The sequence below is a fragment of the Balaenoptera physalus genome, assembly GCF_965194825.1.
Source record: "Balaenoptera physalus genome assembly, chromosome: 3".
In the NCBI taxonomy this organism is placed as follows: Eukaryota; Metazoa; Chordata; class Mammalia; order Artiodactyla; family Balaenopteridae; genus Balaenoptera; species Balaenoptera physalus.
In genome coordinates this window covers 137186119-137208189 of record NC_138890.1, presented here as the reverse complement: position 1 = coordinate 137208189, position 22071 = coordinate 137186119, and the positions used below count along the sequence as shown (strand labels likewise).

The window sequence follows — 22071 nt, the reverse complement described above, 5'->3', positions numbered from 1 at the left end:
CGCACCCAGTGAGTAGAGAGATGAGAAATAAAAGGGAATTGCTGTTTAATTTTCTTGTTTGTCTCATGTTCTTCTTCCTACAACTTCAATGTATTCATGCCATGGTTCACTCTTACTTTACATTCACCTCTGCAATAACTCACCTGCAATGCAACTTAACTCCTGGATTTATTTTTCCAATGTCACTTTTGTTCCATATCTACACACAGTCATCAGTCTTCTTGGCCAAAGATGTACACATTTAATTTAAAGTTTACTTTTGTCTTTTCATATAAACTTAGGTTTACACTATGCGAACTTCACAAGGTTGGCTTCTTGTCCTTCAAAAGACACATCAAATTTCATTTCCTCAGACAGGCTTTTTCTGACTACCCAAATGAAAGTAGTCACCAGCCACTCTATTATAATTATCTGTGTAATATTTATTCCTATGTGACATATTTGCTCATTTATTCATTTACTGTTTATTGTTTATCTCCGCCCAACAAATGATATGCTTCATGAGGGCAGGGACCATGTCTACCCTATCTTCTACTTGAGAATGGCTTGGGATCTAGTAGGTGCTCAGTGAGTTCTGAAGATTAAATGAATGAATGAATGAATGAATTAATTAATTAATTAATTAATATGTGTACAAACCCTCCTACCTGAGAGCAGCAGTGACTTAACTAGCAGAATAGTCCTCAATGAATATAGCACATAAAGATTAATTATCTTAAATCTGTACCCAATCTTGCCCCACAATTATAGACTCAGTCAAGGACAACAATAGGTAAGATTAATCACTCGTATTAACTTATGATCCAAAAAGCAAAACTCCATTGCAACATAGAATATAGTAGATAAAATCATGAACGGCATATAAAATCTTGGTTCTGAAAATAAAATTCAATAAAATAACAATACAATGTGACTTGAGGAAGCTATTAGGTTAAAATCTATTATTGCACTCCCACTGTCATCAACATCCTAAAGAAGTTCCTCTGTTAAATGGCAGCTCATTCTAGCAAAAATTATGTTAGGAGGCAATGATTAAGTGAGACAGGATCATGGTCTTAATTCCAAATCACAGAAAGTGATTAAATATGCACCTAAATTATGAATGCAGATTTCTAAGCATAAAACTATCCTTGGCATGTATGAAATATTAATCTCTATGTTTGAATAGTTTCATAACGAAACCTTAAATTGTTTTTTATTTGACATCAATACATTCTATCTAGTTAAGGCCATTTGATTTCCTGTAAATGCAGCTCTATAGAGTAATCCAAATAATAAGCAATGCATTCAGTGACTGCCAGTTATTTAGTGTCACACTGCATTTCAACAAAAACCATTACATCCTGTGTGACAGGAAAATGGGTGGAGAACCTTGTATATCAAACTTCCAGAAGTCCTTGTTTACAAGGCTGATTTTTTGTGTTGGCTGTCCGAAACTTTTTCAGCAGGTCATGGCTTTTCTCTAGGGAAGTTATCTTTATAAAACACATTGATAATTCTTTCCTTTTGTATATAACAAAATACCTAAACACACACACAAACACACACACACACACACACACACACACACACACACCAGCATGAAAGACTCTTATTCAATTAAAGGTTCTGAACTAGAGAAAAAATTGATACTAAATGATAAACATTTTTATAGCAGCTTATAATACTTGCCATAGAGTAGGCATTCCGTTGGGTGTTTATGAAACCACTGAATCAGAAAGTAAAGCACAAGCTTCCCATATACTCTGCTGTTTAAGTTCTGAAGTCTTCTTGTAGGTTCTTGAATAACAAATGTCTTTTTTTTTTTTTTTTAATTCACGTTCTTTTATTTATTTATTTATTTATTTATGACTGTGTTGAGTCTTCGTTTCTGTGCGAGGGCTTTCTCTAGTTGCGGCAAGTGGGGACCACTCTTCATCGCGGTGCGCGGGCCTCTCACCATCGCGGCCTCTCTTGTTGCGGAGCACAGGCTCCAGACGTGCAGGCTCAGTAACTGTGGCTCACGGGCCCAGTTGCTCCGTGGCATGTGGGATCTTCCCAGACCAGGGCTCGAACCTGTGTCCCCTGCATTGGCAGGCAGATTCTCAACCACTGCGCCACCAGGGAAGCCCCAAATATCTTTTTAACAGAAGTGGCAGATCCTACTGATAACCATAGTTAAAGGATATATATATATATATATATATATATATATATATATATTTAAACAAAGAAGTCCTTCTGCGCTCAGCTGCTCTGTGACCCTCTGACCTGTTCTGTGTTACTCCCCTGGTAGTTCAGCTCTTTATCAACTTCATCCAAGTGAAATGAAAGCACTAATTTGTCTTCTCCTTGCCCTCTAGATTTTTCACAATTGCAATAAAAGCTCCAGATTCCTACTCCTGAATGTGAACATTTCATAACCCCTCTTGTTCAGATACTTAGAAAACATACTCATTGTTCCTTACTTGTGTTCTCACAGCAGGTTGTGGGACATTTAGGCAGCACTGATCTCCATCTACTTCCTTGATTTGTCTGCTAAACAACCAGACCTCCCCTTAACATGCCCCTCCCCTTACTCTATATGTCCCTGTCCCTATTCCTACTCCAGAACTTAAAAGAGGGCCTCATAGTATCTGTTGATAAATGAACCAAAACAATTTGAATTTAAAGACAAGAGGGTTTCAGATATTTTGTGATCCTCCCCTATATAAATCTTGACAGACAAGATAATTTTGGGTACACTGCGCCATCAAGTACACCAAAATCTCAAGGGCAGCTCATTAAACAGCAGAACAATCTAATATCCTTATATCCTCTATTTGTAAGTTTCAATTTTTCTTTTTAAACATTCTCTTATTGTGTTTTCTTCAACTTTAACACTATTTTTTGACATAAGAGGAAAACTGTGGAAGGACATTCTGCAGTAATAGCAGTCATAGTGCTGGTCATAAGTTTCTCCATATTTTGAAAGTATTTAATTCCTAGAAGAACTGGATCTCATTGAATTAATGGTGTCATTCAGTAGACTGTAGCAGTTGATTCCCATGCATTGGCTACAGTTTTCTCCCTGACATCCTAGAGAGGTGAATTTAAGCAATCTTCAAAACATGAGAAAATAAGATTCATTAATAATGTTCAATAATATTTAATTATCTTCATATTAGTCCATGTTTATATGATACCAAACAGATGCATTTTAAGGGCAATTTCAGTGCCTTTTGGCAAGTTCTCTTTCCTAAAATAAGAACCAGAGCTGCATGCAAATGTAACATAGGACACTTAATTCAAAGATATTTTTTCACCATACTGAGGAGTATATATGGTCTGAACCTCCAGTGTTAATTAAGGTTGAATATTAAATTTGGGTTCAAAAGATTTTCACTAGGGGCTTCCCTGGTGGTGCAGTGTGAGAATCTGCCTGCCAATGCAGGGGACACGGGTTCGAGCCCTGGTCTGGGAAGATCCCACATGCCGCGGAGCAACTGGGCCCGTGAGCCATAACTACTGAGCCTGCGCGTCTGGAGCCTGTGCTCCGCAACAAGAGAGGCCGCGATAGTGAGAGGCCCGCGCACCGCGATGAAGAGTGGCCCCCGCTGGCCGCAACTAGAGAAAGCCCTCGCACAGAAATGAATACCCAACACAGCCATAAATAAATAAATTAATAAATTAATTTAAAAAAAAAAAAGATTTTTACTTACAGAAACATAAAGTTTCAGAATTTTGGACAAGGGCCCTTCTAGGCTGGTAAATTATTTGTCTGACTGGAATATGCCTGCCAGCCCTTTGAGCACAACCAGAGTCCCTGGGCACCTCTGAGAAGCTACTATCAGCCTCAAGGTTTGGACCAATATGATAATCAAAGTCCTGATCTAATTGAAGTCAGCTGAGAGGGCTGTAGACTCCCAGAGCACATCAATACCAAGCTCTGTACAAGAACCCCCAGGATTCTCCTCCAAGATTATTGCCCAACTTTGATTCATCCTCATAATTAATTCAGGACATGGAAAGCCTAAAATCAGATGGACTTGTTAGAAAACACTCACAACCCTCAATCACCATCACCAATAATGTGGAGTCTAGGGGTTGAGAGCAGGGACAGAGAGAGGTCTTGTCTGCTTAAGTCAGGTGGTCCCACTGGTAATGCAGCATCCTCACCTTTTGGGAAGGAATGCTCACTTATGTAAGTATACAGTCAAAGCAGTGAGAGGTCAATTCACCTGGCAAGTTAGTAAGCCAGACTAAGAAAATGAAGCATTGGAGATGGAGGCTGGTTATTTTCCATTTGCTCCCCCAGTTCCCCAGATACATTTTCTGCCCTTCTCCACTCTGCTCTGTGTTCCTGGGAGACTAACCCCTATAGATGGCATCACCCAGGTCCCCTTGCCCTCTGAGGGTTAGGCCAACAGGAGCCTTTGGCAGGATACTGGAGAGCAGAAGAAGGGAGAAGGCAGATGTTTCCTGGTGCCCTCCCTGGTTCCTTCTCACCCTAGGCTCTATCTCCATCTTCACCCCACCCCACTGGCTGCCTCCTTCTATTGGACACCACCCCTTTCCAAGACTCCAGCTCTCACTGGTAATGCCATCTCCTTCATTTGTACCTGGAGGCCTAGGGGTGGGAATAATTTGTGATCAGATATGACTTGCTGGTTTCCTCGGCCCTAACCACACATCTCTGCAAATTGCCCCTTTATTGATTTCTATTTGAGCTCCTAGCTAGTTGTAGCTTCTATTATCTGCTGGGTGATGGCTGACAGAGATAAATACATTCATATGTACATACAAACATACATACATACACACACACGTACGTTTATGTGTGTGACCAGAAAGACCTCATTCCTCGTGAGTGAGGGATCTTTGATTTCTACAGAAAGAACCAAAAATTTCAGAAAAATTCCCTTGAAGGAGGTGAGACAGGGAAGGAAGGGATAGAAAAGGAGATAGAGGCAATTTCTTCCTTGTCTTAGTACACTTTTTTTTTAGTTCTTGATGTTTGATGTGTGTTTAAATAATAAACAGATTCCCCTTCAAATAAGGTAGACGTTTTCTCATCAAAGGAATTCTAATTCACAAATCCTTCATTTAGATTAAGATCTAAACTAAATTTCTTAATGCAGCAAATTAATATCAAAGGGCAAACCTCAATAAATTTTCTTCCAAGTCTAAAGTTTGTAACCTGCCCCAAGTATAAGATTATTTAAGGGCTTCCTTGGTGGTGCAGTGGTTGAGAGTCTGCCTGCCAATGCGGGGGACACGGATTCGAGCCCTGGTCTGGGAGGATCCCACGTGCCGCGGAGCGGCTGGGCCCCGTGAGCCACAGTTGCTGAGCCTGCGCGTCTGGAGCCTGTGCTCCGCGACGGGAGGGGCCGCGACGGTGGGAGGCCCGCGCACCGCGATGAAGAGTGGCCCCCGCTTGCCGCAACTGGAGAGAGCCCTCGCACAGAAACGAAGACCCGACCCAGCCAAAAATAAATAAATAAATAATTAAAAAAAAAAAAAAAAAAAAAAAAAGATTATTTAAAAGCTGTGCATCTATTTAGGTAGAACATGTGTTCTGGTGCTTCAACCACCTGTGTTACCCAAAAGGTAGAATAATATGTATTGCACACATACAGGCATCAATTTTTGACAGCATCATAAAATTAAAGAAACAACCTGGGCAAGTATTTAAGAAATGTTAATATTTTAAAAAATCACTGAGTTCTTTGTTGAAACTCTTATTTATTGCTATTGGAAACCATATAATGTCAAGGTTTATTTCCTATCTGAATATATTCTAAGGCTTGCTTTATTTTATAAAAGCTTTCAAGAAAAATAATCAGTTCCCACATTACCAGTGAGAACTGAAAAATATCATCACTGCTGCTATTGTCATTTCTTGAGGTTTTCAAATGCCACTTTTCATTCCAAAAGCTTATAATCTGATGTGCACAATGAACAGGAAACAGATGTGTCCTAGAGATTTACTCTAAATTTTGTGTGTATTTACTACAAACAGACAAAAATTAAAATACCAACTTAAAGTATATTTTCTTTAAAAATTCTCTTTAAAATGTTCCCAGATTGTGAGTACACAGAATTTAAAAAAAAACAAAACAAAACAGAGTTAGTTTTCAGTCTTGGCACGTCCATTTATTGTGTGGCTCCAAATTTCTGAAAACTAAAGTAAATTAGAGTTATCTAGTCAGCCTTCCTAATGAGAAAATTGTGAAATTCAAATAGAAGACTAAATGGGAAAAAATGTAATAATAAATGGACAATTGTCAATAATTATAAAACCATACAAGTAATAATTATTAAGATTTCCTTCTGTGAATGTTTATGAAGTGTCATAACTCCTCTTAATTTCAAAAGAAACTAAATCTTTGCAAACAATGATGAAAGACAGTTACCACTTAGAAGTCTGTGAAGCTGAAATGTAAAGGCAATAAAGGAGCAAAAGTATAAAATACTGCCAAGAGCCACATATATAACTAAGTAGGTAAGCATTCTTAACCTCAGCGTGTGTTTCTGCAGAGACCAGTGTCATATTTGGATGATGTGCTAGGATGTGTGGGTTTGCATGTGCGTGCATGTGTGATTGCACACATGCTTATGGTTATACATGTGTTTTATATGTTAGGACACAATCATTCTCACTTAATTTACTCATTATTAGTTTTTGACTGGAGAACAGTCGTCTTCCTTTTTTTTTTTAAACTGTAAGAAAATCTTGAGATTCCCCTAGATATAGTCATTTCGAGTCTCTCTCTTTCATTTTGTCAACTTTGAATACCATTTAATTGCTTTATAAATAAGGGTTGAAAAAATTATTAAAATAAGCAACTGGAGTTAATTACAGACTACAGTTGCTTATTTGTCGGAATTTTATTTCCAGTATTTCTTCCTGTTTTCAATTTTAGGACATCTGACTTCATTAAGATAGTTATAAGCACAGATTCAATGACAAGGCTGAGAGCAAATGGAGAGCATTTCCCTGTAATGCCTGCTTTGCCTATGGTTTCATGTTGATATCTAGAGCATTTTCTCACTGAATATGCTCTATACCTTTTGTTTTCTACTTCATGCAAGTGCCTTAAAATTTTGTGATCAACAGAAATATTCTGGGTGAATTTTATATTGCCTACCACTTTGTTCTAATGAGTAGACACTGTTGAATCAGTGCCTCAACCAAATAGGAAACCAATCATTATCATTTAAACGAACAAACAGTATTTATTTTGAAGAAGTCTGGTGGTTTTTCTGTTTTGTAATCATTGCCAGTATAGTACTTCACGTTGTTCTCTAGAACTCTTACATGCATCAAGTTGAGTACTGAAAAAGAACATAATATTTTTCACTTGTTCTTGCATCTATATGTATAGCAGCCAAATTGCTACAGAATATTTTGGACTACAATTTATAATCAAGCTTTTCTGCTATAAAATCTCTACACATTACCAAAAAGCGTAATAGACAGCAACTGTGAATCACTGATTATTCCTGATATGCCAGTGTAGATACCTGGCCTAATCAATTTTATCAAAAAGTAAAAAGAATCCATTTTTCATTAATCCTCCTACTGTGCACGTAGACTAGGCCTCTGGGTATCTCCTCACTCACTGTGGTTTATTAGCAGGGTATTATTTTTTAATAGCTTTATTGAGATAACATAGAATTAACCCTTTTAAAGCATACAATTCCAGTGGTTTCTAGTATATTCACAGAGTTGTGCAACCATCCTCACTATCTAATTTTAGAACATTTTTGTCAGCCTAAAAAAAGAATTCCCTTACTTACTAGCAGTCATTCCTGATTCTTTTCTCCCTCCAGCCCCTGGAAACCACTTTCTTTCTTTACGGATTTGTCTATTCTGGACATTTCATATAAATGGAATCACACAATATGTGGCGTTTTGTGTCTGGCTTCTTTCACTTAGCATGTTTTCAAGGTTCACCCATGCTGAAGCATTTATTAGTACTTTATTCCTTTTTATGGCTGAGCAATATCATAATATTTATCCACATTTTATTTATCCATTAATCAACGCATGGACATTTGGGTTGTTACCACTGTTTGGTTATTCTGAATAATGTTACTATGAACATTTGTGTATAAGTTTTTGTGTGGATATATCTTTTCAATTCTCTTGGGTATTCTTAAACTGGCTGCACCACTTTGCAATCTATTGAGAGGGTTAATTTTTCCACATTTTTTTTTAAATTTATTTATTTAGTTATTTATTTTTGGCGGTTTTGGGTCTTCGTTTCTGTGCGAGGGCTTTCTCTAGTTGCGGTGAGCGGGGGCCACTCTTCATCGCGGTGCGCCGGCCTCTCACTATCGCGGCCTCTCTTGTTGCGGAGGACAGGCTCCCGACGCGCAGGCTCAGTAGTTGTGGCTCACGGGCCCAGTTGCTCCGCGGCATGTGGGATCTTCCCAGACTAGGGCTCGAACCCGTGTCCCCTGCATTGGCAGGCAGACTCTCAACCACTGTGCCACCAGGGAAGCCCAATTTTTCCACATTCTTGCCAACACTTGTTATTGTCATAGCCATCTTAGTGGGTGTGAAGTACTATCTCACTGTGGTTTTGATTTGAATTTCCCAATAACTAATGATGCTTAGCATCTTTTCATGTGCTTATTGGTTATGTTTATCTCTTCTTTATACCAATGTGTATTTATGGCCTTTGTCCATTTTTAAATTGGGTTATTTGTGGTTTTTTTTAATTGTTGAGTTGTAAGAATTCTTTACGTATTCTGGGTACTAGACTCTTATCAGATTTATGATTTTCAAATATTTTCTCCCATCATGTAGGTTGTCTTTTTACATTCTTGATGGTGTCATTTGAAGCACTAAAGTTTTATGTTTTAATAAAGTCCAACTTATCTATTTTTTCTTTTATTACTTATGCTATTGGTGTTGTATCTAAGAAACCTTTGCCTAATTCAAGGTCATGAAGATTTGCTACTATATTTCTAAGAAGTGTTTTATAGTTTTAGCTCTTACATTTAGGTTTCTGACACATTTTGAGTTAATTTTTGTGTATGGTGTAAGGAAACTTCCTTCATTCCCCCATGACTGTCTCCTGTTTCATTAAATAGATATTTTTATAATATACCATGGTAATTCCCTTGTTATTTCTCTTACATATTTTTTAGTTATTTTCTTCATGTTATACGGGGATTACAATCAACATCTTAACTTAAAACAATCTAGTTGGGATTAATTTCAATAGTATACAAAAACTTTGCTCCAATATAGCTCCATTCCCTCTCTTCTTTTGTACTACAATTGTTATACAAATTACATCTTATTAATTGTAAGCTCATCAACACAGTTTTTATAATTATTGTTCTACTTTTAAATATGATAAAAGAAAAGAAACAAAATGCATTTGTATTCTCTTTCACAGTTACAAATGTAATTACCTTTACTGGTGTTCTTTATTTCTTCAGGTGAATTTGAGTTACTGTCTAGTGTCTTCATGTAAAATGAAGGACTCCTTTAGTGTTTCTTGTAGGGCAGGTCTGCTAGCAATAACTCATCTCAGTATTTCTGTATTAGGGAATATCTAAATTTCTCTATCTTTTTTGAAGGATAGTTTTGCTGGACATGGTTAATAGCCTTTTTCTTGCAGAAATTTGAAAATGTCATCCTACTCTATTCTGGCCTTCATGATTTCTGAAAAGAAGTAAGTAATCTTATTAAGAATCCCTTGTATATGATGAATACAGTAAGTCCCCTACATATGAACCTTCAAGTTGTGAACTTTCAAAGATGTAAACGTGCATTTGCATGTCCAATCACGTAAGTTAGTTCAGGTGTCTGGCGTACATTGTCACGTGCGTGCATCCTCTACAAGTGGTTGTGTACTTTACTGTACAGTACTGTATACAGTACAGTAGTACAGTATCTTTATTTCAAGCCCAGGATGTCCAGAAGCAAGCATAAAAGCTGTGGTGATGTAGTTGGTACTACTTAAGAAGCACCAGGCAATAATGATGGAAACAAAAGTGAAAATAATTGAGAGAGTGGAGCGAGGCAAAAAGATGGTAGACATCGCTCTTCCTTGTAACAGGAATCGTGCAACCATTGGCACGATTCTAAAGAACAAGGATAAGATCATGGAACATGTGAAGCCTGCTATGCCGATGATGTTGACAATAACATCAAAGAAGCATGGAAAAGTGATGGAGGAGATGGAGGAACTTCTCAGTGTGTGGATGCAGGATCAGCATCAGCGTTGAGTCCCGCTCAGCTTAACGCTGATTCAAGAGAAAGCTAAAAGCCTTTATGAAGATGTGAAGAAGAAACACAGCAAAGAATCAGAGGACTCATCTTTTAATGCCAGCCATGGCTGGTTTCACCGGTTCAAGGCCAGAACCCTGAACCTTCACGATGGAAAAGTTAGTGGTGAGGCAGCGAGTGCAGATACACTATCGGCCTGGGAATTTCCTGAAACACTTTGAGAAATTATTGATGAAGGCGTGTATTTACCCGAGCAGTTTTTAATGTGGATGAGACAGGACTGTACTAGAAGAGGATGCCAGACTGAAGTTACATCAGTAAGGAGGAAAAGTTGATGCCAGGCTATAAAGCAGCAAAGGATAAGCTAACTCTGTTGTTTGGTGACAATGCTTCCAGCGATATGAAGCTGAAGCCTCTCTTAGTTTATCATTCAGAGAACCCAAGAGCCCTTAAAAACACAGCCAAGGGCTCTCTTCCTGTTGTGTGGAAGATTAACCCCAAAGCCTGGGTTACATGGGCCATTTTCCAGGACTGGTTTTTCCACCACTTTATCCAGGAGATAGAGAAATATTGCTTGGAAAAGGACGTCCCATTCAACATTCTTCTGCTGCTCGACAATGCTCTGGGCCACCCCCCATTCATGGACGACTTTCATCCCAACGTCAAAGCAGTGCATCTGCCACTGAATACTATGTCGCTCATCCAACCTATATACCAGGGAGTTATAGGGACTTTCAAGAAATGTTATTTATGTCACACTTTTCGTCAGGCAGTAAAGGCGAGTGATGAATCAGGAACCTTGTGACAATTTTGAAAGGACTATTACACCTACAAGGACATAAAACATTGACTTTGCTTGGCGTGAGGTTACGGCCATCACCATTAATGGGTTTGGAAGAACATTTGCCTGCAGGTTGTTCATGATTTTTGTGGATTTGAGAAGGTGGATGAGGAGTCCAAAGAGGTCTTCAGCAACTTAGTGACCCTCAGTGAGAAGCTGGAGCTAGATCTGCAAAAGGATGACTTCATTGAACTCCTTGCTGCACAACACAAGGAGCTTATTATTGAAGACCTGATGGAATTGGAAGCCCAGAGAAAGGACAAAGAGAGACAAGAGGAAGAATAAGTAACTGAAGAACCAAAGACATTCACAACACAGGAAATGGCAAGGGGATTTTCTTTATCTGAGGAGGCACTGCTAGTTTTTGAGGCACAGGACCTGAACGTAGAACAGTACACGAAGGTTACAGCAGCCATTCAGAATGCAATCCAATGCTACCGTGTCATCTATGACAAGAAAAAAAGAGCTACTACCCAGATATCACTGGATTGTTTTTTCAAGAGGGTAGATAGAATTGAATCCAGCAAGAAATCAGAATCTGGGCCATTAATGTCAGGTGTGAGTGAAATTGCAGCTTGCTCTCCATCTCCTATTGCTGATGATCCTTCAGCTCTGCCATCTCCCACCTCCTCTCCCTCCTCCAGTCAGTAACTCTTCTTGTCTGTTCAGTTGATGCCAACCCCTGTATGTCAGCTGTTGTACTGTACTACTGTACTTTTCAAGGTACTGTACTGTAAGATTAAAAGTGTTTTCTTTATCTTTTGTGTTTATTATATATTATGTTTGAAAAGTATTATAAACCTTTTACAGTACAGTACTATGTAGCCAATTGTGTTAGTTGGGTACCTTGGCTAACTTTGTTAGACTTACGAACACACTCTCAGAATGGAACTCGTTCGTATGTAGGGGACTTACTGTACTTTTATCTTACTGCTTTCTTTATTCTCTCTTTTTCTTTGGCATTGAACAGTTTGACTATGATGAATCAAGGTGTAGATCTCTTTGGATTTTTTCCTAGTTTGACTCATCAAGCTTTTTGAATATGAATATTAATATTTTTCACCAAATGTTGAAAGTTTTCAGGCATTATTTCTTCAAATATGCTCTCTGGCCTCTCTTCTTGCTCTCCTCCTTCTGGGACTTCCATCATGAGTATGTTGGCACACTTGATGGTGTCCCACAGGTCTCTGGGGCTCTATTTATTTTTCTTTATTTTATATTTGTTGTTATTTTTCTGTTCCTCAGACTGGATAATCTCTTTAAGTTCACTGATTCTTTCTTCCACCAGTTCAAATCTGCTATTGAGCCCTTTTACTGAATGTTTTATTTCAGCTATTATATTTTTCAATTTCATAATTCCTAATGTTTAATAATACCTATCCTTTATTGATCCTCTATATTTAATGAGACATCATTCTCATACTTTCATTTAATTCTTTAGACACGGTTTCTTTGATTCTTTGAATACATTTTATAGCTGATTTAAAGGTTTTTTTCTAGTAAGTCCAACATTTAGGATTCCTAAGGGATGGTTTCTATTGTTGCTTTTTTCCTGTGTTTATGTGTCATTTTTGGTTGAAACTGGATATTTAAAATATTATAATATGGCGGTTCTGCAAACTACCTCACTTTCTAGGGTCTGTTGTTATTGTTGCTACTGCTGCTGTTGCTGCTACTGCTGCTGTGTGTATTTGCTGAGTGATTTTCCTAGACTAATTCTGTAAAGTCTTTGTTCTTTATGGCTACTGAAGTCTCTGGTTGGTTAGCTTAATAGTCACTTAATGATTAAATACAGATTTCTGTTTAATACCTTGAAACATCAAGTCTCCCAGCCTTTGCTGAAGGGCTCTCTCTGCATGTTAGGGTGCATCTTCAACGCTCCACTGGGCAGTTTACAATTCTGCCTTAGCCTTTACTTCCTGACTGCAGAGATTCAAGGTCAGCCCGAGGTGAGAGATTAGAGTCTTCTCAGGTGTTTCTGGAGCATACAAGTAGACCTGCACAAGCACATGTCCTATATTCTCAGAAATACGTAGAACTTTTTCAAAGTTCTCTATGAACATCTTATTCTCTAGTTTTTTCTTTTGCATTTTCATCAGCCTCTTGTTAGCCCTGACTGGTATTGCTGCTTTAAGCCACCGTTGTGTGAAACAATGGCTAATGATTTTTTTTTTAACAAATGCGTTTGGAATAGGTTTACTTTCACAGAGCTAGCTCTGAATCAAGGCAAATAAAGACAAATCTTGAGAATGGAACTTTTCAGGAAATTGCCATTCAGGTCAAATAGTAATGATTCTCTTGGGTTAGGGATTTGGAGGAGGTCCAAACCTGTTCTGCCACATACAGTGGCTGCTAGACTGCCAATTTTCAGTTACTCTAGTTGTGAGGCCATTTGCTTTCAGGATACCACAGAGCTGGGAGGAAGGGGATGGAAATAGGGAAAATTAACATGCCACAGAGTTTGCCAGTTTTTTAAGGTTGTTCTTCCTAATTAAAAAAAAAAAAAATTGAAACTCTTTGTTTAATTCCAGAGTGCGGAACAAGTTGATTTTGACAATTTTTGCCCAAGTTCTCATGGCCTTTATGGAGGAGCAGAATTTTTGAGATACTTACTCTATAATTCCAGAAATACTTCTCCCTTCTTGTTTGTTTTAATATTGCACAAGCATGCCTATTACTATAGTTCACACAAAATGAGTTTTTCATTAAGACATTTTCATGGAATAAAAATACCATTTTTACTCAGAAGAGTTAACTTTGGTCACCACAAAGTAGAAAATTCTGATTCACTTTCTGTAACTTCTAGTGTTATAAAATACAACAATCTCAAAACTAAGTATTATGGAGATGATAAGGAAAATCTAAATATTGTTACTCTAGGTAGATTGAATTTATATCAAAAGATCTTATTCTATTTGTATTTGTATGTTTTTGGCAGGGTGGTTATTGTAAAAATGAGTTATAAGATCATAAGAGATTAACATTCTTTGTAGTCGTTCTAGGCCCTGTTCCGCCACCTCAGGATCCACCAATTTCTCTGCATTCTTATATCCTTTACAACTCTTTTTTCATCCAAGGAGTTCAACAACTTTCTGTAGATATTATGAAAGGAAAACTCATTCTTTTCGTCATATATTCTTCCTTTTTTTTTTTTCTCAGCAAGCATTAAATTTAAAAAAATTTAAAAAGTCATTCCCAGGAAAAAATAAAAGAGAAGAAAACACTGAATTACTTCTCTGTATATTAGGGGTTTGAGAGAGAAATTTAGTCTCATAAAAATAGTTTCCTCATTTCAGTGACTATGGAATTCTTCCCTGCAATATACACATATAATTGTTTAATTAACCTTATCATTTCTTTTCTAGCCTTACTAATACACTTAATATTACAATTACTTGTCCTATTACTTTTTATGGCTCAGACACATTTAGCCGTAAGTCCATAGTAGGTACTTTAAACTCTTCTCTTGTGCATTTGTAGCACACTTGGACCAAAATGAAAGAAAAATCAGGGCAGATCCTGGTATTTATGGCCTTAGTTTTGAATTTTCTAAGCCTTCTGGTTCCAACCTTGCTCCACAATGCTTCTGTCTTCATTGCCTACTCACACTTGGCTGTTCCTTCTTGCTTTACCCTGGCAACTTTAGTGGCTTTTAACTCAAAATCTCTGGCTCCATCCTCTTGGCTGCCCACAGTTTCCTTTCCTGGAGGGGGATCAACTAGTCATGGCTATATCTTTCATGAAAAGCCCCACACCTCCTCTTTCAGGGCAGGGCCTTTAAAAGCAGTCCTCACCCCACAGAACAAAGACTTGGATGATTAGGAGTTCATGGCTGCCTTCATTCCATTGATCTACTTTGGGACCAAAAAGATTAAAATGGCCAATATTGGCAGTATATCTTTACTAATATTTAAATACCTATTATATGGTGTCCGACTGGAGTATTTAAAATTTCTTTTAGGCATCATGATAAGTGGCTTCATTTTCATCTTCTTCAAACTTTAAAAGAACCACCGAATATTATTCTTCTAGGCTATCCATGTTGTTTTGTCAGACAAATGTCCAGTCTTCCACCTTTATCCTAGTAGTGCACGTAATTGTATTTATTGATAATAAATAACAATAAATTTCCTTAAGGAAGGCACTGCATAAAAATTTAGGGGATAAAAGTTTCACAGTGTGCTTCATGGCTTTAATATATTTCATCTCCTCTAATATATTTCAAAATTAGATCAAATGAAGCCACTTCAGGAAACAAATAAGAGAAGAAAATAAAAATAGAGTAAAAAACATGTTTGAATATGTCACTCAGAACTATGAAAATATTCTATGCTTATAAGAATTCCAAATTCCTTGGCATCCTTCCAAGATTCTTGCACATTTGGTCACAACTTCACTTGCCTTTCCTAACTTCTATTCCATTCTATTCATCCATTTCATGCTGCCTGTGTCTAGAACGCCCGTTACCCTTCTTCCATCTATGAAACCTTTGCCCACTTCCTGCAAGGCTAAATTCCAGTGCCACCATCTCTTTGAAATTCTGCCTTTTTCTTCCTGTTGACTTTACCCTCTATTCTAGGGTTCATCAGATGCAATTAGAAATATCTTTCTATGCATATATTTAGGTAGCTTGTGAATTTTCTTGAGGGTAGGGCCACACAATTCAACATCTCTGAATCTGCAGGACCCAGAAGACTTCCTGCTGCACGGAAATAGTTCCATAAATGTTGGAAGGAATGAATTACATGAGGGCAGATGTTTGCAGGCAATAAAAATGACTAACTGACTGTCTTGATATAGGTTATAGTCTAGTAAAGCAGATGAAAAATAGCCACATAATTTGTAAAATAATTTATTATTTCAGAGCCAAATAATAGACACTCTTTCTCTTGATGTATTTATTTTTATACATACATATCTAGTGACCCAGTCCTATTATAAGAAATACCTATCTTCCCGGTTTGATTACTAACTAATCATTTACTTGCTATAATCCTGGGATTTTAGAGTCCATCTATGATTTAACTTTTTAGAAATTGGCTAAAGGAAAATATTTAAATCAAGTTGCTCAAATAATTCTAGAATTGCCTAATATCTTAAAATATAATTAACTCAAATTTCAAATTAAGGGATCCAGCAACACAGCTAAAATGTTACTGCTCCTGAGTACTGGTTATTCTGAGTCAGAGAGCGCCACAAAGTGAATATTCTTGCCAGGACACCACCCTGGCGCTCCCTCCCGCACTGTAGTCTTACTGTCTCACTCATGTTGAAGTCTGCCAAGAAGTTTTAGAGAAGTTTACTACAGTGTTAAGATCTGTCCCTCACCAGGATTCTGAAGTCAGACTTTTTTCATAAGTACCCATTGCCCAAACGTCTTTGGACCAGGTTTCTGGCACAGACTTGTCCAGGAAATACAGCGGGAGGAAGACCTATTTTATATTTTAAGTGAAAAAACATTCACACAAGAACATTACACAATAACAACAAAAAAGATTGGTTGGTGATGAAGTTCAAACCCCACATCATTGTCGTCATACATACGACTTTATTTTGGCCAGAGAAGAAGCAATCATGGGTTCTTAAATTGAAGTAGCAACAACTAATGTGGTAATTTCACAAGACTGCTTAATTTAACAGGCTTAAAATGAAACACATCAATGTTAGAATTGAGAACAAAACTGCTTATTTTCTGTTCCTACCTACAAGTGAAAGAAATTAATGGACAGCAGATTTTCAGTAGAAAAACAACTGTTCTACCCATTTTTGCCTCTGCAGAACATAGCCCTGGAGTCCGATACATAGCAGGAACTCAAAAATTATTGAACTAGATTGAGCTGCCCATATGGGTTAGCACCGTGCGTTAGTATCATTGTCTTGGAGTGCATTACCCTGAATACATACATAGTAAATTTTAAAATCTGAATCATCATGAAATCTTTGTAAAAACAGAAGCAGCTCTAGACAATACCACCTACCCCAGAATCCTCAGAGTCAGAGGGAGAATGAAAGCACACTTTGAGGATACCTTAAAATGTATTTGAGACCTCACATTTAACTTTTCAAAACACATCATTTTGTATTTTTCTTATAAAAATATGTTATTTTAACATACAATAGTTTAAAAATTATTTATTATTCAGTAAAAGTGACACCACCCTCCTACCCAGATGGGGATACCTTATTTATGCTGTGGCCTTGAGAATCCATGATTGTACTACCAAAGAACCCTGGCTTACACCAGAAGCAGAACTCTAGACTCTCTTTTATTCCCAACCCCTTAATGAAATTTTTCTTCTCTTGTTAAAAAAATAATACGAATAATCTTTTGACAGCCAGCTAATTTGAAAAGCAAATCCTTGCTAATGTCATAAGAGGTTCTGATGTCTTAACGTATACCCATTTTATAGGGGTATCTTCAAGATAATTTCCTAATCCAAAGTAAATATTCTAAAGGTGAGGATTCTAGAAACAATAATAGGAATTGGTGGAAATGTTTTTAGCCAACCACTAAAGTTCCCTTTCTGATGCCCATCCAGTTACATCACTTCCTATAGAGCCCACCACACAGAGGCCCCACCCTATGTTTCCACTGTCAATCTAATACTAATTCTCCTACTACTGGGAAGAATGATTCATTTCTACTAAGCATTTACTGTACTTTAATCTAGGCATTGTGCTAAATGCTTTGTAGGCTTCTCTCATTTAATCTTCACAACAATCTTCAGAGAAAGGCAATATTTTCATCCTCATTTTCCTTCTGAGAAAACTGAGGCTTAGAGACACTAGATAATTCTTCCCGAATCACACAGCTACCTCATGGTGGTTCCAGGACTTGAATCCATGCAGTCTAACTCCAGAACCTACCATAATCTTTCTCATTATATTAGATTAGCTCCAAGGAGAATACTTTGGAATGAAGTATCTGTTTCTCTTTTTGAGATTATTGGTCAGTAACCCCAATTACTTTTGCCTCATTTCATAGACTCTACTTTCCAAATTCTTAATCAGTTCAGCCTCTAACCTCTCTGTACTTTTTTCACCCATATTTCCAAACTCTAAAAGAGATCTGATCAGATTAGGTCTCACTTAAAATAGAAAAGTATACAGTATAAAGTCTAGAGCTTAGCATTAGCCATCAAGTGACCTCATTTAATTACTAGTTTGTGACCACAGCTTTTATCTTCTCTAAGTCTCAGTTCACTCAATGGCATGTCTTTCTGTTAGTCAGGATAAAACTGGTTAAGAAAATAGGTTTCCTGACACTGATTTGTGTTTAGATTTATTGAAATTCAGAAAATGAACACTTATTCTAAATTTACTTCTCCAGCAATACTTTCCTACATCTGCATTGATTTGACATGAAGAAGATCAACAAATATAGCCATAAGATTCATAACACATATGAAAATTAACTTCAACCATAGCACTGGTTATCACCATTAGTTTGTAAATCTTAGAGGAGATTTTAAAAATACTTACATTCAAAGTATTTATTAACCCTCCCAAAGAAAGGTAAAGTTCCCAGTAACTACAGCCTTGATTATAAGTATGTTTTAATCCTACTTTATTTCAATAAGATATAATTTTACAATTTCTCTTTTCATTTTTTATAATTCAATATATTGCAATTTTCTATAATTCCATATACATACATGCATGTGTATATATGTGTACATATATGTATATGCACACATAGACACACACATACACACATATATATATACTATTATCTGTTTTTGAAAACTCTGAGCAATTTGGAGATATATTTTTAGGAAAATATTATGATTTTTTAATGTCTAAGCATAAGTCAATTAATCAGAATTTACTGATTATTGTGCAAAGCCCTTTGGGTCATACTGAGAAGCATAAGACATAAGTGAAACTACAGACAGAGAGGTGAGATATACACCGGAAAGGCATTCTGTGGCAGAGCTTTCCCAGAAAGGGGAGCAGCAGGAAGCAGGTTGATGATATCAAGTTAATGAAGATAGGAGAGACTGGAAAGCCAAACTGGGGTAGTGAGAGCACTGAATGCAGGCAAAGGAGCCCAAGTAAAGCCAAGTGGGACTGAACAGTGGCCCAACACAAGGCAGTTTTTCTAGAGACTTATTTCTGCAATTCTGAAGATAGGACTAAGAAATGAAAATATGAGAGCTGGAAACAGGGGGAAACAGGGTTTTTAATATACTTACTAAGTAGTGAATCACTTCAAATTCATAAATTAGAACAACAATTCTTTGGCGGATAGGTCCTTTTCTGAGATTTGATGGCCTTCAACCTTTCACCTCTGCCCACCCTACTTCTGATCTTCATTAAACTTTTAAAATTTTGTCTTCTCCAACTTTTAGTCCCTGCAATCTTCTACTTGGCAATCTATTCAATCATCCTTGTGGTTTTTCTCTCTGCCCTTCCCTTGGATTCTCTGTACTGTGTCACCTGTACTGTGTTCCAGGCAATGAGTCCTCCTTTGGGTGGCACTCTTGTCCTGCCTAGCCCTAGACCTGCTAGACAGAAACTTTCAGTTAGTAATTAGTTGAATTGAACTGAATTGAATCGAATGGAGTTGCATAGAATTGAGTCCCTCCACCACCTGTAAACACAAATCCACTCATCCACTCCTTCCCCTTCTTTGAAATTCTCAAAACCACTAAAACACAGCTGATTTAAAAATAGCAAGTATTCGGTGAAGCTAACATGTAGATGTGGCTCTTGACTCAAAGGATGTAAAACTCACCAGACAAGGGAAGCATTGCAAACTCCTAAGTGGCCTGGGTCTCCCAGGGAGGGGGGTCTAAGCCCCAGCGTTCTGACGGGCCAACTTACCTTCCCAATTCTCAGTTCCCTAGAGTAGTGGGAGCGAGGAAGGAGGGAGTAACATGCAACCGACTTAACGCACTCTTACTTATAAAAGTCTGTAGCAACAAGAAATAAAACAGTGCCCTAAATTCTTTATTAGATTCAACTTCCAGTGTACAAACATCCTAATTCAGATTAAACAAAATTGCCCACACACCTTCCATTTCTAAGGAGACTGTTTTCCTCCCTTCCTTCCCCTCCCGCTTCCCTCTTGCATTTCTTTCTTTCGTGTTTTCCCCCAGTCTTGGTTCTCCTTTCCCCCAGCTTATCACAGTCTTCCCAAAGAAAAGCCTCCCTGTGACCACGAATCGCCATAAAGGAAGGAAACCCTCCGTAAGTGAAAGCCAAGCCCTCAGCGGGGCGTGTCGGGGTGGACGCCCCCACCCACTTTTAGTGTGAGAAGGCTGGACAGCGAAGTTCAAGTGTCTACAGGAGAGGCACGGGGGTTACCAGATCTGCTCTCCTGCATAGACGGACCGATCCCTTCTGCGCAATCGGACCCCAGGAAAGCAGCCTCCCCTTAAGGGCCTAGGAGCCCGGCACTTTGAAAGTGCCCTCCGTGCCCAGACCCGGGGAGAAGTGAGGGGTGCGAAGGCGGAGCCACTGGGCTGGAGCCACCCTCCCGAAGGTCCGGCCCTCGGCTGCGTCCCTACTACCTTAGGGAGTTGGCGCGGGGAGCGGAATCACCCTCTCAATGAAAGGCAGATGTCCCTTTAAGGTTTGCTTCGCAGCTCGTGGACTTTAGCCTAAACAAGGACCCGCGAAGCTGGCTTTATTTGTCCATGTCTCGGACAGAGCCTGGGAGGCTGCCAGTGGGATTTCAGAGCCCGAGAGTGCGAACGGCGGGGAGATGTGGCAATCCCTCTGGGATGCGAGAAGCGTGAAGCGAACTTAGAGGGGCTGGTCGAAAACACAGGAAATCGCTGTGCTGCTCCCAGGCGCCGGGGCCAACGGGGCTAGCGACTGAGACCCACGGCGGCGGGCGGAGTGGCCCAGAGCAACGCGGCTCCAGCGCGTGGTTTCGCCGAGTCCTTCCCTCCGATCCAGCGCGTCCCAGGGCGCTGCGGCCGCTCCAACTATGGCCCCCCGGCGCCGCGCCAGCCCAGGGGTCGCTGTCGCCTGCTGCTGGCTCCTCACCGGTGAGTGACCCTGCTTATCTCTGAGCATCTCCTGCGCTCGAGACTCGAGACTAGGGGCTTAAAGTGGGGAGGGAGGCATGCAGAGCTTCGGCCCGGAGGGGAGAATGGAGCGCGGATCCACTTTCCGGCGCTCCAGGTAGTCTGGGCAGGTTGGAGTACAGAACGCAGTTTCTGCGTTTGGGTTTTGTTATGAATTACTTTTGATGTCGTTTCAAAACCTTCCACCCCAATGTTAGGCGGGAGCGGAGCTGAAAACTTTACAAGGTGGAACTGACTTTTCAAATTAAAGTTGTTTTGACAATATACGTGGTATTTTAGGACTTTGCTGATAGCTTCTACCTTCCTTTTCTTTTCTTTTTTTTTTTTTTGAGGGCGGTAACTATCGGGCACCTGATTTATATGCAAAGTTCCTACCCTCAGGTTGCTCAAGAGTGGGTATTATTCATTTTCTTGCTGTCAAGTACTCAAGATATTTTCTGCTACAAAACGAGGAAAGGGAAGAATGCAAGGTAAAGTTGCCTCTTGTCTCGAAATGATGTTTCTGTGTTAACACCCAGGAGAAGGAACCTATTGAAATTGAGGAAGGAATAGTGAACATTTACTTTGTAAATATCACACAGCCGACTAAATTTTTAAATGCAAAATATAGTATTGTTACTTGTGCATAAATAGATATCTTTCAGGAGAGACTTAAACACAGTGGAGATGCAAAGTTACGTTCAATTTAGAAAACAGGTTGAATCGTAGCATTTTCTAAGATTTTCCAAATGATTAACCCGTGGTCAGATCTTTTTTACCAGTTACTGACTGAGAGGGAAAAGTTGCAAGGGTGAAAGAAAGAGAAGGCAGATAGGGTGAAGCTTTGTGTGAAAAGGGCCAATAATCCAAACAGTGGCAACTTCTGAACCACTTTACAGTGAATGGTTGACCTTATCAGCCACTGTCACTACCCTTTACATGTGTTTGACCTATGACTCCTCTCCAGCTCAAATTTTTTGGAGGTTGTTTGCATTTTTTTCTTG

General features: G+C 38.7%; 1 protein-coding gene across 4 annotated transcripts in view; it reads left to right on the top strand.

The window, feature by feature from the left end:
- Positions 1-22071, top strand: part of ITGA1 (integrin subunit alpha 1) — a 232324-nt gene that overhangs the window by 30284 nt on the left and 179969 nt on the right. For 3 of the 4 annotated variants that reach the window (XR_014261953.1, XM_082455868.1, XM_082455866.1), the window contains exon 1: positions 5516-21049. Coding sequence is in view for 3 of the 4 variants with exons in the window: in XM_082455868.1 (XP_082311994.1) it covers positions 20989-21049 (61 nt within the window). In the remaining variant the exon portion in view is untranslated. Of the gene's footprint in view, positions 1-5515; positions 21050-22071 lie in introns of those variants that run through there. The other variant, XM_082455867.1, reaches the window with a different exon arrangement.